At 43.1% G+C, this 16,610-nt stretch overlaps 2 protein-coding genes across 3 annotated transcripts; both read left to right on the forward strand.

Annotated features, from left to right (window-relative positions):
* Window positions 1–326: 326 nt before the first annotated feature.
* On the forward strand, window positions 327–5,677 carry cav4b (caveolin 4b). Of its 2 annotated transcripts, none has more exons than XM_080015818.1 (4): window positions 327–504; window positions 1,750–2,016; window positions 4,087–4,274; window positions 5,180–5,677. In XM_080015818.1, the coding sequence occupies exons 2-4, from the start codon at window positions 1,753–1,755 to the stop codon at window positions 5,361–5,363; spliced, it is 636 nt and encodes a 211-aa protein (XP_079871944.1). In that variant the 5' UTR covers window positions 327–504; window positions 1,750–1,752; the 3' UTR covers window positions 5,364–5,677. The 2 variants fall into 2 exon arrangements, with proteins under 2 accessions (XP_079871944.1, XP_079871945.1); XM_080015819.1 differs by having other exon boundaries at window positions 1,753–2,016.
* A 356-nt stretch (window positions 5,678–6,033) lies between these two features.
* fam50a (family with sequence similarity 50 member A) lies at window positions 6,034–15,543 on the forward strand. The gene is made up of 13 exons (XM_080015460.1): window positions 6,034–6,283; window positions 7,109–7,193; window positions 7,797–7,896; window positions 8,710–8,858; window positions 9,363–9,439; window positions 9,587–9,653; window positions 9,892–9,953; window positions 10,514–10,590; window positions 11,048–11,102; window positions 13,712–13,760; window positions 13,891–13,961; window positions 14,522–14,632; window positions 15,220–15,543. Exons 1-13 carry the CDS (start codon window positions 6,173–6,175, stop codon window positions 15,226–15,228), a joined length of 1,023 nt encoding a protein of 340 aa, XP_079871586.1. The 5' UTR covers window positions 6,034–6,172; the 3' UTR covers window positions 15,229–15,543.
* The last annotated feature ends 1,067 nt before the right edge of the window (window positions 15,544–16,610 follow it).

Genomic DNA, 16,610 nt, shown 5'->3' on the forward strand with positions numbered 1-16,610 from the left:
AATCGGCCACCCCATGAGGGCGTGGAAGCGTGTGGCGCTGTCAAATTGTTTGAAAGAAGTGGCTCCGCAAGCGACACATCGTTTATGTTTAATTGTATTTTTTGATGAGCTCTAAGGAATGGGACTAATATGTTAAAGGTCAGCTGTGTGTGTGTGTGTGTGTGTGCGTGCGTGCGTGCGTGGGTGCGTGGGTGCGTGCGTGCGTGTGTGTGTGTGTGTTGATTGTTTCAGTCGCCACTCTGAGAATAAACCAAGTCGTGTAACTTGATCGTTGGAACCATCCAAGCCTCTTCCTAAAATAATCACAGCCACCAGCCGTCCACACACACACACACCCACACACACACACATACACATACACACACTTTCCTATTTGCACATCTGTCGTAGTCATTGCGGGTCAATCTCGAACTGAGGTTTGCGCGTCTGGGGAGAGCCACATTGATCTGATTGGCGTTTGAGAACAGCACTTTCCACAGGCCTCCCCCACAGCCCTCTAATAAGGTGAGTGCCTGCACTGTGTGACTCACTGTTTGTGGAGCCGCTCCTCCTGCATTTTGGTCACATTGCTTTTTTGTTTACAAAGGCGTGCCGGTTACAAATAACTCTTCTCGTGGATAACAGGACTATATCTAGATGAGAACATTTTGGACGTGGCTTACAGGATGACATTAACAATGTTTGCTTCTTTATTGCTTCAGAAGGTTTTATTTTTATTTTTTTAGGAGCTAGTCGTTCATTCATTCACACAATGCTATGACCCACAGTTTACATGAGAAGATGTTCAGAAAAAAACTTACACACGTCGTTGAATTTGTTGTTTTCATATCAATGTCAAAGTTATCTCTGCAATATAACAGAGTGCTTTTATGCTCATCAACAGCGACAATGTGACCATGCTGTTTCGAAACAGCTGGTAAATTGTATTTAATTGAGATTATTCGGATGAAAAACGAACATTAAACATAACCACGTGGATTTGAGGTGCTATTTACAGTTTTCCCCTGAGTTTCTTTTGGAAAGGCCAAATGCCAAACAGGTGGTCGTTCCACTGCTCAGCTCTCTGAGCGAGTGTGTGTGTAGGAAGTCCCAAAGTCCTGTAATTAGTAGCTAAGATTAGTATTTGTTGATGATTTTTCGAGTGTGATTAACACAATCCTATAGCATTTAAAGACCTGGAAACGGATGGATATGGAGCGCAGCTCCGTTGCTCTTTGGATAATTTAATTTCTTACTCGAAGCCTTGGGTGGGTTTGATACAGTCAAAGTAGTGCAATTCAATGCAAAACCACAACCTCTATACAGTACCAATCACTGTTGTAGCACCTTCCTTGAGACAAGTTTCAAGAAAGGAACAGATCAGAGTGTAAGCTCCCGGGCTGAATGCGTACCAAACAAACACATTTGAGACAGTTATCATCCTCGCTACGTGACCTTACCACAGGATCCAAATGAATAGAGAGATTGGAGCAGTTGGAATGCCAACTCGGGCAAAACAAATCGCCCTCAGGGCCAACCATCAACTGCCAAAATTTCCATAAAATATTCCTGTTTGTGTGTGTGTGTGTGTGTGTGTGTGTGTGTGTGTGTGTGTGTGTGTGTGTGTGCGTGCGTGCGTGCGTGCTTGCGTGCAAGTGTGTTCCTGGCCACACCTGTACACTGAGCTCCTGGGCAGTTGAAATGCCAACTTAGGCAAAACAAAGCACCCTTGGGGCAAAAACATCAACTGCCCGAATTTGTTTTGCGCAGAAGATGATGATGGTGAGCGACGACTGCCTGGTGGAGTGCCAGATCGACGATGACGACGATGAAGTAGACAACGTTCGGCTGGGGGAGGGAGAGATAAACACCCCGCCGCCTCCACCGGAGTTTGCCTCCCAAACCCCGTCTCCGCCCTTGCCTCCCACCCATCCGGCACCTGCGTACACACCCACACCCACACCCACACCCAGCCCCACCCCCAAACCCAACCTTCCCGTGTCCAGGGACCCACTTGGTATCAACCACCACCTGAAGGTAACAGATAGAGAGAGGATATGGTGGGATAGATTGATGGACGCTTTGGCGTTGGAGGTCATGATGAAAGGATGAAACAATGGTTACACTAAAAATATTTTACATTTATTAAAATAATATATATTGTATTTATTTATTTATTTGTTTGTTTGTTTGTTTGTTTATTTATTTATTTATTTATATTTGATCCATATATATATATATACAGTATATATACAGTATGTGTGTGTGCATATATATGCATATATATATATGTGTGTGTGTGTGTATATACAGTATATGCATACAGTGGGGCAAAAAAGTATTTAGTCAGCCACCAATTGTGCAAGTTCTCCCACTTAAAAAGATGAGAGAGGCCTGTCATTTTCATCATAGGTACACTTCGACTATGAGAGACAGAATGGGGGGGAAGGAATCCAGGAAATCACATTGTAGGATTTTTAATTAATTAATTGGTAAATTCCTTGGTAAAATAAGTATTTGGTCACCTACAAACAAGCAAGATTTCTGGCTTTCACAGACCTGGAACTTTTTCTTTAAGAGGCTCCTCTGTCCTCCACTCCTTACCTGTATTAATGGCACCTGTTTGAACTTGTTATCAGTATAAAAGACACCTGTCCACAACCTCAAACAGTCACACTCCAAACTCCACTATGGCCAAGACCAAAGAGCTGTCAAAGGACACCAGAAACAAAATTGTAGACCTGCACCAGGCTGGGAAGACTGAATCTGCAATAGGTAAGCAGCTTGTTGTGAAGAAATCAACTGTGGGAGCAATTATTAGAAAATGGAAGACATACAAGACCACTGATAATCTCCCTCGATCTGGGGCTCCACGCCAGATCTCACCTCGTGGGGTCAAAATGATCACAAGAACGGTGAGCAAACATCCCAGAACCACACGGGGGGACCTAGTGAATGATCTGCAGAGAGCTGGGACCAAAGTAACAAAAGCTTCCATCAGTAACACACTACGCCGCCAAGGCTCAAATCCTGCAGTGCCAGACGTGTCCCCCTGCTTAAGCCAGTACATGTCCAGGCCCGTCTGAAGTTTGCTAGAGAGCATTTGGATGATCCAGAAGAGGATTGGGAGAATGTCATATGGTCAGATGAAACCAAAATAGAACTTTTTGGTAAAAACTCAACTTGTCGTGTTTAGAGGAGAAAGAAAGCTGAGTTGCATCCAAAGAACACCATACCTACTGTGAAGCATGGGGGTGGAAACATCATGCTTTGGGGCTGTTTTTCTGCAAAGGGACCAGGACGACTGATCCGTGTAAAGGAAAGAATGAATGGGGCCATGTATCGTGAGATTTTGAGTGAAAACCTCCTTCCATCAGCAAGGGCATTGAGGATGAAACGTGGCTGGGTCTTTCAGCATGACAATAATCCCAAACACACCGCCCGGGCAACGAAGGAGTGGCTTCGTAAGAAGCATTTCAAGGTCCTGGAGTGGCCTAGCCAGTCTCCAAATCTCAACCCCATAGAAAATCTTTGGAGGGAGTTGAAAGTCCGTGTTGCCCAGCGACAGCCCCAAAACATCACTGCTCTAGAGGAGATCTGCATGGAGGAATGGGCCAAAATACCAGCAACAGTGTGTGAAAACCTTGTGAAGACTTACAGAAAACTTTGACCTCTGTCATTGCAAACAAAGGGTATATAACAAAGTATTGAGATGAACTTTTGTTATTGAACAAATACTTATTTTCCACCATAATTTGCAAATAAATTCTTTAAAAATCAGACAATGTGATTTTCTGGATTTTTTTTCTCATTTTGTCTCTCATAGTTGAGGTTTACCTATGATGAAAATTACAGGCCTCTCTCATCTTTTTAAGTGGGAGAACCTGCACAATTGGTGGCTGACAAAATACTTTTTTGCCCCACTGTATATATATGCATATATGTACAACAATGTACAACAATGACTGTTTTGATGCTTGTTTGACTGTTATCTCTGTAACTATAATATAGATATATTGGTAAATATAGCTTATATAGGTAAATTATTCTTCCCATACCTTCCATCTCTCTTCATCTGTCTCTCTCGCTCTCCCTCTGACCTGACAGGTGGAGGTCAGCGACGTGCTGGCTGAGCCCGCTGCCCCACACAGCGTGGACGGCGTGTGGGCATACAGTGTCCTGGGCTTCGAGACCATGCGCGTTTGGACCTACAGGTGTCTGTCGCTGCTGTTCGCCGTGCCCTTGGCCCTCCTCGCCGGCGTTCTCCTGGCCTTCCTCGCCAGTCTGCACATTTGGTAGGACTGAGCGGTAAAAGCGCAAATTGCTCATATCGGCTTCAGCAACACACCCACTCACTCAAATTTCCTCATAACGACACCCACCTCTTTTTAAAACCGAATGCCAGGCTTCGATGACTGATTCATCACTTATATTTTATTCTAATTACGTGTGTGACAAGACTAACACATTCATTCATTACTTAATTTCATTTCATCTTCATCTGTAACGCTGTACCCTGTAAAGGCTACTTCACAACAAATCCGTAATCGCATCCGACAGTCCGATCCTCCGCTAGTGGTCGTCGGATGAAATGGATCTGAATTTAGTGTCACAAAATATGTCTGGGGAAAACAGGTGAACTCGTTTTTTTCCAGTGCAATAGCGAGTAGTTTGATCGACTGGATATTTACCATGTTCCATTATTGAGACTTTAAAATGTCCTTTATATCGTTTAACGTGTAAAAAAAAAAAAATACATACACAAACTTACATTCACTTCTATAATAAGAGATTTATTGATAGTGAATATGGTGACATCCAAGGTTAACATAAATTATCTACATTTATGTTATATATGTGACTTATTTACTTAGCTTTAAACCCGGTTCAAATTTAAAAAAAAATCGATACTGATGTTACCTCTGGCATTGTCGGACCGAAACTTCCTGCATGAGTTGAAAAGATTGAATGCGCCCCGGAGCCTGGATCAGACACAGGCACCGCATCACGTCACAGCTTTTGGTGTGCGGAATCCGACTCTCCGTACGAACGATTTGTCGCTTGTCGGAGAAGGTGTGAAGCGGGCTTCAGGAACGCCTCCTTTATAACATGAGTCCATAATGACCCCTGACCCCTCTCTCTCTCTTTCCTTCATTCTCTCTCCCATTCTTTCCACACCCCCTGTCTCTCCGTCACTCAGGTGTGTGGTTCCGTGCGTACAGTTGAGCAACATGTTTCTCCCGTGCCTGCGGTCGTTGTGGATGTGCCTTGTGAACATTTTCCTCGCGCCCCTCTGTTCGTCGCTCGCTCTCTGCTGCAGCCACATCGCCGTCTCACTGTCCAACAAGGACTGGCCTTCAGTCCAGAGCAAAAGCATAGAATGAATAATGAATGAATCAAACTAATAAATGAATGAGTGAGTGAGCGAGTGAGTGAGCGAGCAAAGGAAGTTATCCCATTCACTTGAAAGTGTTTGGATTTGCATTCAATTTTAATCATGTTTAATGTTTAAAGTTGGGGGTTTTTTTTGTTGTTTTTTTTTTACTGTACAGGGCAGTTTTCAAGCGTTGTTGTGAATTTGTCTCTTCATAATATGAGTATGTAGTGTAATGGAGTGTTTTAGTTCTGCTAAGTGTATTATATATTGCTATATATGCCATAATAAAAAAAGAAGGCTGTTGGAAATTGTAAACTATCACGCAGCACAAATTCAAATAAATACATAAATAAATAAAACATCTAACCTGCGATCAACTTGGAAAACTTGGAAAACCCGCCTCCTCACAGCAACATGGCGCCGCACCCCGTGAACGGTGAACAAAGTAATTCGTTTTAATTGGACACCTCGAACAGCTAAACTGTTCAGTAGTTTCCGTTCATGTGCAGGTGTTTGTGGGATTCTCCAGCAAATAGCGCATTGTTGGCGTCCATGTTTTCCAGAAACGGAGCCAGTTAAAGCCCTTTGGCTCGCAAATCGGAATCACCCATTTCCGAGTTGCCGTGAATCGAGCGCAGCATTTCCCAGCATGCATCGGGAGGGGCGTCACGTCGCCATTTTTCTTGTTGTGATCAGACGGTTCTCTCGGGGACCCGGCGCTCCTTCAGTGTGTTATTTAACAACCGTTCCCCCGCGCGTTCCTGTTCATTAAGAGATACTCAACGTTCCCCAGAAACCTTGTAAAAGTCAGCCGCCATGGCGCAGTACAAGGGAGCCGCCAGCGAGGCGGGCAGAGCCATGCAGCTGATGAAGAAACGAGAGAAAGAGAGGGAACAACTGGAGCAGCTCAAGCAGAGGATCGCGGAGGTACCGTGCAGATTGAACCCCCTTCCCCGGGTGTCTGCAGGTCCCCCCCAAAAAATACCCCTTTTACAGTCTCGAACTCCGCTTTTACTGACACGAAGCATAAAAAGTGATTCGATAGTCCGACGTTCGAATTGAAGGACCCCCAGATGGCCTGCAGGTCCTCAAACAGCCTGAAAACGTCTCGCCTTGACTCCCACCAGTCAACATTTCACATGTTGTCAAACACTTGTCAAACAGCTTCTTTGTACTTAGCTGCACTTAAAAATCCACGGAATGTCCCTTGTAAATAATGTCAAAATTTATTCCAGTGCTGAATTACTAATCTTGCTAGTTGACCTAAAGCAATCTGATATAATAACAGTTCATAACCTGTTCTATTTCTACCTATATACCTACCTCAGCCCTGTACCAAATATCTAGTACTCACCTTCATTATTTACTCAATATGAGAGGGATGATTTGTTTAATAATCTCAAATTTCTTAGTCATGGTCTTAAAACCCTTTTTTTTAATCTTAAATTGTTAAATTAAGCTAGAAATTGGCCTTAAAAGTTCTTAAATATATTTTGCGTAACTCTATGTGTGATGCCTGCAGAGACCATGGTAAGCCACGGCTGCTTTTATTTAATCTTCAAAATATATGTCCTGTATTTTGTACCCTGTGGTAGTTATTCCTTATTAGTCAGCCACATATTTGCCGCGGCCACAGATTGCTGTCCGTCCTTAATCACCAACACCACCTTGCTGCTCAAAAAAACCCGATATATTTGACCAGCTTCATCAGTGTGTTTCATCCTTCTTTTGTGCTCTGGGTGTCTCTCACAGGACAACATGGTCAAGTCCAACATCGACAAGAAGTTTTCAGCCCACTATGATGCGGTGGAGGCGGAGCTGAAATCAAGCACCGTCGGTACGGACCCTTCCACAATAATCACTGAAAAACACACTTCTTACTAGCTTATCACTAGGTATGCACAGACAGTGTTATCAGGTCCGATACTATGCTTATGCAGCTGCATTGACTCCCTGTTTGATGCTTTTTTTAACTCAATATATCCTGTTTTTTTAAGATAAATAATTAGTCATTCTTTTATTGGAAGTAATAAACACTCAGGGTCGCACTGATATTGCCCCTATACATTTTGGCATTCATATCTAGACCCAACAGCCATAACTCCTACACTGTTGAAAGCATCGGTGCATCCCTGCTTGCTTACATCCTTGTTATTTTAAGGCCAGGTGGAAATACCTGGAAAGGGGGTAAAGTGATCATATTAATGTGATAAACAACATACATATTACAGCTCGCTTTTTGGGACACCAAATGGCTCTCTTGATCCCATATATAACAAAATGATGTGTTATTAGTAAAAAAAACCTTAAAAAAAACACACAATTTGCTCACTCATTGTAATGACAATACCAGGTGGCAGTGGAAAGTCAGAATCTACAGTACACGTCCAGCGATTTAGAAAAACAGCGTGAAGCTTGTTTGATTGCCTATCTCGATCAGGTCTGGTGACACTGAACGACATGAAGGCCAAGCAGGAAGCGCTGGTGAAGGAGAGAGAGAAACAGCTGGCCAAGAAGGAGCAATCCAAGGAACTGCAGCTGTGAGTTACACACAACTCTGACTTAAACGATTTGACCAGTCTGTGCATGATACATGCACAGATGCAGTCTGTGCATGTATCTGTGGTACTGATATTGTTTTCAAAATGTTTACGTTCGTATTTCTCCTTTCACATAGCCACTTCTAGATAGATAAATAGGTGATTTATTGATAGATAGATAGATACAGGGTTCTTACCGGGTCCTTGAGGTGCTTGAATTTTTTCCTCTGAAAATGAAGTACTGGAATTACTTAAAAATACCCCCATTTTGTGCTGAAGTGCTTGAAAAGAATAAAAAAAACCCAGATAATTGAAAATCTGTGATATTCCCCTTGCTTTTGTTTTTCAAATTGTGATGTATTTGTAAGTTTTCCAGAATCGCTGTTACAACATTATGTCAGGGAAATGTAAATTTGCGTGTGCGCATGTGTACGTGTGTGTGTGTGTCATTGGTTTATGTGAAGTCCTTGAAAATGAAAATATTTGTGCTTAAAAAAAGTAGTTGAAAGTCCTTAGATTTCATTTTGTATTGGCAGAATGAATCCTGCTTGCAATATTTTTATTTATATCTCTATTTTGATGTTTAATAATGATCGTTAGTCTTTGGTGTCAAGTTTTGGTGTCTTGATTTGATATTTTTTCATTTCTCTTTGCTGTGGGGGTTGTTGTTTTTTTTTTTTTGTACCCTGCTACTTTAGCTTGAATCCCTACTCATCTTATCTCATTTGGGGGGTGTAGTTGAATCACAATCCAAAATGATTCCCCAAGAAAAAAAGATGGTGATACACGTCTTTCTCCTTCTCTCTCTCTCAGAAAGCTCGAGAAGCAGAAGGAGAAGAAGAGGAAGGAGGAGCAGAAGAGGAAAATAGCCAGTTTATCATTTAATCCCGACGACGACAATGAAGACGAGGAGGAAGAGGAAGAAGAAGAAGAGGAGGAGGAGGAGGACGAGGAAGACTACAGTGAGTGCAAATCTTAAGATGTGCAACCCTCGATGCCCTTAAATGAGGATGTCTCCTTACGTAACTCCTTTTTATTTATGGCAAGTTGTTTCAGCGCATGGGAGTCTCATTTCATTTAAAAAGGGTCTCGTTTCATATTTGAATATAGTTATTGTTTTTATATTTTAATTATTTTCTCAGATTTTCAGACAAAGAGATTCATTTGAATTGAAATTCATGGATTTTCAACCAACGGCTCGAAGCGCTTTCTGGCTCCTGCCCGCTATACAGATCTTTTCGCCTTAAAATCAGTTTGAAAAGTTTGACCATAGAGTAGGCTGTTTGTATACATCTGAATTTACTGTTCTTACGCTAAAATGTCTGACCTCAAGTATGCTTGTATCAGAAAGGCAATTCGCCCTTGTGTCTTTGGTCTTTCATCAAGAAATGTAATTTAAAAGAGAACAGTTCTTGCTTGTTTTTTTTTGCCTGTTGCACATCCCCGGTGGGTTTTTCTGTTCCCAGCTCTGCCGGTGAAGAAGAAGAAATTGGGAAAGAACCCAGATGTGGACACCAGCTTCCTGCCCGACCGAGACCGGGAGGTAAGATCCTTGTTGGATGAAAGCCTGTATCTCTCAGTCACCTGGGTGCTCATCGACATTTTTGATCTGAGACTGTAACGCCGTCTTCTATTGCGGGAATAGCGCTTAAGACGCTGCTCCGATTTCAGGCTTTGTCCCTGTTTTCAGGAGGAGGAAAACCGCCTCCGAGAGGAGCTGAGACAAGAGTGGGAACGCAAGCAGGAGAAGATCAAGAGTGAGTGCCAGAGCCAGGATCGCATACATTCGCCTTTCAAACACATTTAATCCGGTGCTCATCGGCAGGTTAAACTCCCATCCCTGAGGCAAAAACTGTGGATGTTTGTTTTTGATTGTTAGTTGCTCCAGGGCAGGAGTTTCCCCATTAGTCAACATCCACACCCTGGGAGGGGAATAAAAACCCGCTCATGTAAAATATATGAAATGTGCTTCGATGTCTCTGTCTCTCGTCACAGGCGAGGAGATCGAGATCACGTTCAGCTACTGGGACGGATCGGGCCACAGGAAGACGGTCAAGGTAAAGCCCTTGGGAACTTCCCACTGAGAGTTGCACGTAAAGGTGGTGCACACTAAACTTTATTTCACATGGGTTACTTTCATACTATTTTCAATTTTTTTTAATGGCCATTCCGTGGCAGCAGTTTCTCAATGTCTCATTGTGGATGTGCCAAGAAATTAAAATAAGATAATTACTGGAACAGCTCTGTTAAACATGACCATTGTCTATTGGTGAGCAAACTACGCAGTAACTAGAATCCCTCTTCATGAGAATACACGTCATGGCATCCTATTAAAGGAAAACTCAATTTTTTTATTTTTTTTAACCAAAGCCTTATTTTCCAATCATTTGGAGTTAACAATCACCAAAGAATATAGTTTTGGTTGCTCCATTACATAGCAGTCAGCCAAAGATATTTTCTCAATACTGGACCAATTTAAAACATTCTGATGCCTCAGTTTGACTCACAGTGATGAAAAACACAAGGTTTACTTTAGAAAAAAACAAACAAAGTTTTCGGTTAGACACAGTGGATGGATTTCCCACGGTGCCTTTCTTTTCTTTTCGCCTCCCTCCAGATGAGGAAGGGCAACACCATCCAGAGCTTCCTCCAGAGGGCGCTGGAGGTGCTCAGAAAGGACTTCAGCGAGCTCAGGTGAGGAAGAACCCCACCGGCGGAAAGTCGACCGGAGGATCGATGCTGCTGTGACGTCTGTGTTTAAGAACAAGCAGTGTTTATATCCTTCCTTCCTTTCTTCTCACCTACCGCTTTCTTACTACCCCCTTCTAATGGAGATTTTTTTGGGGGTGGGGTAGAGATACAAAAAAAACAATTTGAAAACGTTTAAACACTTAACGCACTTCAAAGGAACTCCCATGAAACAAACTCATACCCCGTAGCCCAGGCTCCTGCTCGCAACTGCTCCTCCTCTACATATTTCTTAACCTCAATCGCTTGTTTTTGTGAAATGTGCATGCCGCCTACCTCACCCTCCCTCCGCAGAGCGTGATGCCACACTGCCTGCCCGGAGTTACCGCTTGCCCTGTTTTGACTGCTACCGGGGCTCTGAGATGAGACTTGAACGCATTCCTTTTCCTCTCCTTCCATACAGGTCTGCCGGAGTGGAGCAGCTGATGTACATCAAGGAGGATCTGATCATCCCACACGTGAGTACCTGGGGAGGGGCGTGAGTACCTGGGGAGGGGCGTGAGTACCTGGGGAGGGGCGTGAGTACCTGGGGAGGGGCGTTTGTGGAGCGTAAGTACCTGGGGAGGAGTGTGAGTACCTGGGGAAGGGCATGAGTACCTGGGGGGGGGCGTGTGGGGCGTGAGTACCTGGGAGTGGCGTGAGTACGTTTTTCTTGTCTTGAAGTGCTTGAGAAATGAAAGCATGTGATATTCCTCCAGGTCTTGTTATTCAAATCTTAACCCAATATAATTTTTCCAGAATCGCTGTTACAACAGATTATGCCTGGGAAATGTCAATTTAATCCAGTCTGGTTGGAAATGATTGGAAACACTTATAATAGTAGATGACAATAAGATGGATAATCTCAACCTCAAAATCTGTGGGACAGGCTGACGATTTAATATGGCCAATAATTTCCTTTAGAAGAGAAGGAGACTGGCTCAAACTGGTTAAAAACAGCAGAGCAAGTGACGGTGGTGGATGGGTCAGAAGAAGGGAGTGAGATGTGTGGTCTATTGCCTACAATCGTGTCAAACATCAAGACAAGCAGTTTGGGGAGGTATTAAGAATAGTGTTAGTGGTACTAAAAAGAACACAAGGTTTGTGACAATTATTAAAAATAATATCCGAAAAATATTTTTGTCTTTTCAGCTTTGACAATTTTATGATAGCTTCAACCCCCCCCCCCCCCCCCTCCAATTTTAAATGGAGCGACGATATGTTTTCCTAAAATAGTGACGTTAACTCCTCAGTATTAAAACAAAGTGCGGCCTCGTATGAGTCTGAGCAGCATTTTTAAAAGCAGCAGAGAGATGTACGGCTGTGGAAGGGTTAAACCTACAACAGTAACGAGCTGAAGCACCCGGTTGAGCCATACGACAGGAGAGAGATCTCAAATAAAACAGGCATGTGATCAGAATGTTAACAGCATGATAAAACAAGATGTAGTGTGTGCCCATGCTCTTGTGTAGGACCTGTCCAAGACTGTACAAGATTGAAAGTGTCAGTAAGATTTAAAAAGTCTTTAACCAACGGCTTATTACGACAGCCGACGTGAACATTTAAATCCCCGGTGATTAGAACCCTGTCATATTGAGGCATGATTCCAGAAAATAAACCAGAAAAGTCCTTGTTGTGTTTAGGTGGTTGGTATATCACGGCGCACGGTACCGGGTGAGGTCGATTCAACTCGAGCATATTCACTTCAAAGCTGGAGTTTAAGGTTGCTCTCCTTTCCCCCTTCTGTCTAGTTCATCCCAAACCAGCTGCTCCATGATTTGAAGGCTAGCATCTTGTTCTTTTCTTCTAAGGTAGTTCTGACATAGCCTGGAGGAATGTTTTGGGTCCTTATTTTGCTGTAGGATGAACCCTCCTGACCGACTAGGCGTCGACCAGAGGGTCTCACGCGGCGCTGCAGAATGCTGTGGTGGCCCTGTTGGTTCAGGGTGCCAGTCACTCTGCAAGTCGCCGACTCTGGATCCAGCAAAAGAGCCGCGACTACAACGCTTCCTCCTCCGTGTTTGACAGTTGGTGTCACACGCTGAGGGACCTTCCTTTCGCCTACGCGGCGGTGTACAAAAGCCCTGCGTGATGTACCAGACGTTTCAGATTTTGATTCATCGGGCAATAAGACCGTCTTCCAGTCTGCAGTAGTCCACTAGAGGTGCTTGGCGGCCCAGGCACGCCCCTTTTTTCTCATTTTGGCGTCTTAGCGACAGCTTTCTTACCGCCGCTCGACCTGTCAAACCTGCAGCTCCAAGTCTTCACAGCTGAAGCTGAGACTTTCCTACTCTGATCGGTGTTAAGCTGTGCTTGAAGCTGTTGTCCTGTGAGCCGCCTGTCACGTAAGCTGTTGAGTCTCAGAAACTTGTCTTGGGATTGTGCTGCGGCTTTGGTTCTGCCAGACCTCTCCCCGAAGCAGTTTTCTCCAGTCTCCAAGTGGCATTTGATGGCGTAGGAAACTGTGTTCACGGACACCTTGGCTTTCTTTGCAATTTCTCGAATAGGGAGACCTACACTTTTAAGGGTTATAATGGTCTCTTGGTCTTCCTTTGGTAATTGCCTTTTTCTCGCCATTATGATAGCAATATACTACTAATTGCAGTTCAATATTGTCCAAATAATGCTTAAGAGGGTGTAATAATACAGTCAGTTCCAACACTGCTTTTATACAGACAGAGGGTTTGGACTTGAGCTGCTTAAATTTAAATTAAAAACTGTAAAAATGGGTGTGTTTTTATTTTTCATGTTTTTACTTTTGACCTGTAGTGTTTTTGATGTGACGCACACCTCTCAATTAAAATGTCCCTTTTCTTTGAAGCACTTTCCAAGGAATTCCACCCTTTGAAGAAGACAGAATACACATGATGACACATTCTTTTTTTAAACAGTAACCTGTTTGACCAGGTGATACCCGTCCATAACAGTCAGTACTCAACAAATAATGGCCACTCCTAATGGTTTTTGTTAGACGTTTGAAAACCGCAAGAATAGTTGGAAACTGAGAGAAGCCATATGAGTCGTACATTTTTGGCACGAGAAGAAGAGCGTTATCTGATCAGAGCGTTTGGTCTCTGTGTTCCCGCAGCACCACAGCTTCTATGACTTCATCGTGACGAAGGCCAGGGGCAAATCAGGTCAGGAGCGGCCCCTACATTCTCCAAAATTTCTTTTTTCTTTTTTCCACGTTTTGGGCTTTTTACCTATAACATTACAGGGTGTGGTGCGCTCCCTTCAAATCCCGTTCTTCACCCCGTGTTTTTCCAGGTCCTCTGTTTAGCTTTGACGTCCACGATGACATTCGACTGGTGAACGACGCCACCGTGGAGAAAGACGAGGTGGAGTTTGTTTATTTATTTATTTATTGGTTTTTAAAGCCTGCAAACCTGTTGATGGTTGTTTTTTTCCGTCTCGTTCTCCAACTTTTTGGCTATAGAAATTCGGGTCAAGGTAAAGAAAAGCCGGGCTGTCACGTTCATGAATCTTTAGTTATATTTAAGTTCATCTTATTCCTATATTGTCATTCAAATAGTTGCGATTAACAAATTTCATTGGATTTTTGTCCATTTTATGCTACTATCATTGTACAAGCTTATAATAGTGGAGAAGAGCCATTTATTGACATTGAACATTGAACACACAAAACATAAAAACACTTAAATTGGTGGAAACTTACCCAGTTCACATTGTATGTCATTTCTAATACAGGGTTAAATTTCTCTTGTAGTTGGACGGAGACATGTGATTGTGTAATCTTAATGAATTTTGAAAAAAACAATTGCGGTCAGCCCAAATAAAGGCAATAATTAAGGCCGCTCTAGTTCCAAATTCGGTTAGAGTAGTCCTCCCCAGTGTCTTTTCCTGAAAATGTCTCTGCCTGTACCCCCCCCCCCCCCAGTCTCACGCAGGCAAGGTGGTGCTGAGGAGCTGGTACGAGAAGAACAAGCACATCTTCCCCGCCAGCCGCTGGGAGCCTTACGACCCGGAGAAGAAGTGGGATAAATACACGGTGAGGGGAGGCTTCGCTGCTCCTCATGCAGCCACGGCACTCGAATACGGCCATGCAGCTTGTACGGTTTTTCTTGCGTCTGTGTACAAAGTCACTCAAATATGAGAACTCTAATCCTTACCCTATGCCACAAGGATAATATAACATGTGTGGCCTGCAAAGTGACTTAATTCCCCAAATTAAATCAAATGAATATTGATATTGAATATTGATTCGCTTGCGTGGCGGCTCATCAATGAGTCAATTTGGAACCTGTCCCAAATGAGTCAACCGTTGATACCCAACCGTAATATCTCGGGAATTTAACCAACCCATATAATGAAACACAGACCATTTTATTTATTTTTTTTCCTTTTGCCATTGAGGAAATGGCAAAAGGAAAAAAAGGTTTTAGGTATCTGTCTGCCAGCAGAGCCGGCACTGGCACGCGCCCCCTCATGACACCGTTCCAGGTTTTCACCGTCTCGCAGATACCGACTAAATGAAATAACCGTGATGGCCCCTAAAAAAAAAAACCTAAAAAAAAACCCTGCCGTCCCAGCGTTGCTCCGTTTTGGACTAATTCTGTGCATTTGGTTTCATTTCAGATCCGGTGAAGCGGCGGTGTTCTCCTGCAGCCGCAGTTGTGGAATGCGCAAGTTTCTTTTATTTTTATTTTATTTTTTTTTTCGCCATGATTCCTATAGTTGTATCGTCAAGAAGAGACGTCTTTTGAAAGCTGCGTTAAAGCGGTAAAATATCCACTTGATTTGCTAGTGTTCCACAATTGTAATTCCTCTGGGGGAAACGAAAACATCTGTATTTGTACATAGCTCACAATCAACCAACGATGTTACTATCTGATTGACTCAAATGTGTCTGGCTACAATTTATTGTTTTAAATAAAACATTTAAAAAATAAAAAAACCTTAGATGCGTTTCAGTGACTTTTGTTTTATGTGTGACCAATTTGAACACTTGGCCCTTTGCCCCTTTGGTATTGTTCCTCTCTTTTTTTTTTTTTTTTTTATTTATTTTTTTCTTCCCAGTTTTCGAGTAAAATAATCTCAAGATTCAAGGTCCAAGAGGTTTATTCGTCACATACATATACATACTTTCATACATACAGTGGGGCAAAAAAGTATTTAGTCAGACACCGATTGTGCAAGTTCTCCCACTTAAAAAGATGAGAGAGGCCTGTAATTTTCATCATAGGTACACTTCGACTATGAGAGACAGAATGGGGGGAAATAATCCAGGAAATCACATTGTAGGATTTTTAATGAATTAATTGGTAAATTCCTCAGTAAAATAAGTTTTTGGTCACCTACAAACAAGCAAGATTTCTGGCTTTCACAGACCTGTAACTTTTTCTTTAAGAGGCTCCTCTGTCCTCCACTCCTTACCTGTATTAATGGCACCTGTTTGAACTTGTTATCAGTATAAAAGACACCTGTCCACAACCTCAAACAGTCACACTCCAAACTCCACTATGGCCAAGACCAAAGAGCTGTCAAAGGACACCAGAAACAAAATTGTAGACCTGCACCAGGCTGGGAAGACTGAATCTGCAATAGGTAAGCAGCTTGTTGAAGAAATCAACTGTGGGAGCAATTATTAGAAAATGGAAGACATACAAGACCGCTGATAATCTCCCTCGATCTGGGGCTCCACGCAAGATCTCACCCCGTGGGGTCAAAATGATCACAAGAAAGGTGAGCAAACATCCCAGAACCACACGGGGGGACCTAGTGAATGACCTGCAGAGAGCTGGGACCAAAGTAACAAAGGCTACCATCAGTAACACACTACGCTGCCAGGGACTCAAATCCTGCAGTGCCAGACGTGTCCCCCTGCTTAAGCCAGTACATGTCCAGGCCCGTCTGAAGTTTGCTAGAGAGCATTTGGATGATCCAGAAGAGGATTGGGAGAATGTCATATGGTCAGATGAAACCAAAATATAACTTTTTGGTAAAAAGGAGGGGAAAGAAAGCTGAGT

This window comes from Zeus faber, assembly GCF_960531495.2.
Source record: "Zeus faber genome assembly, chromosome: 15".
Lineage (NCBI taxonomy): Eukaryota > Metazoa > Chordata > Actinopteri > Zeiformes > Zeidae > Zeus > Zeus faber.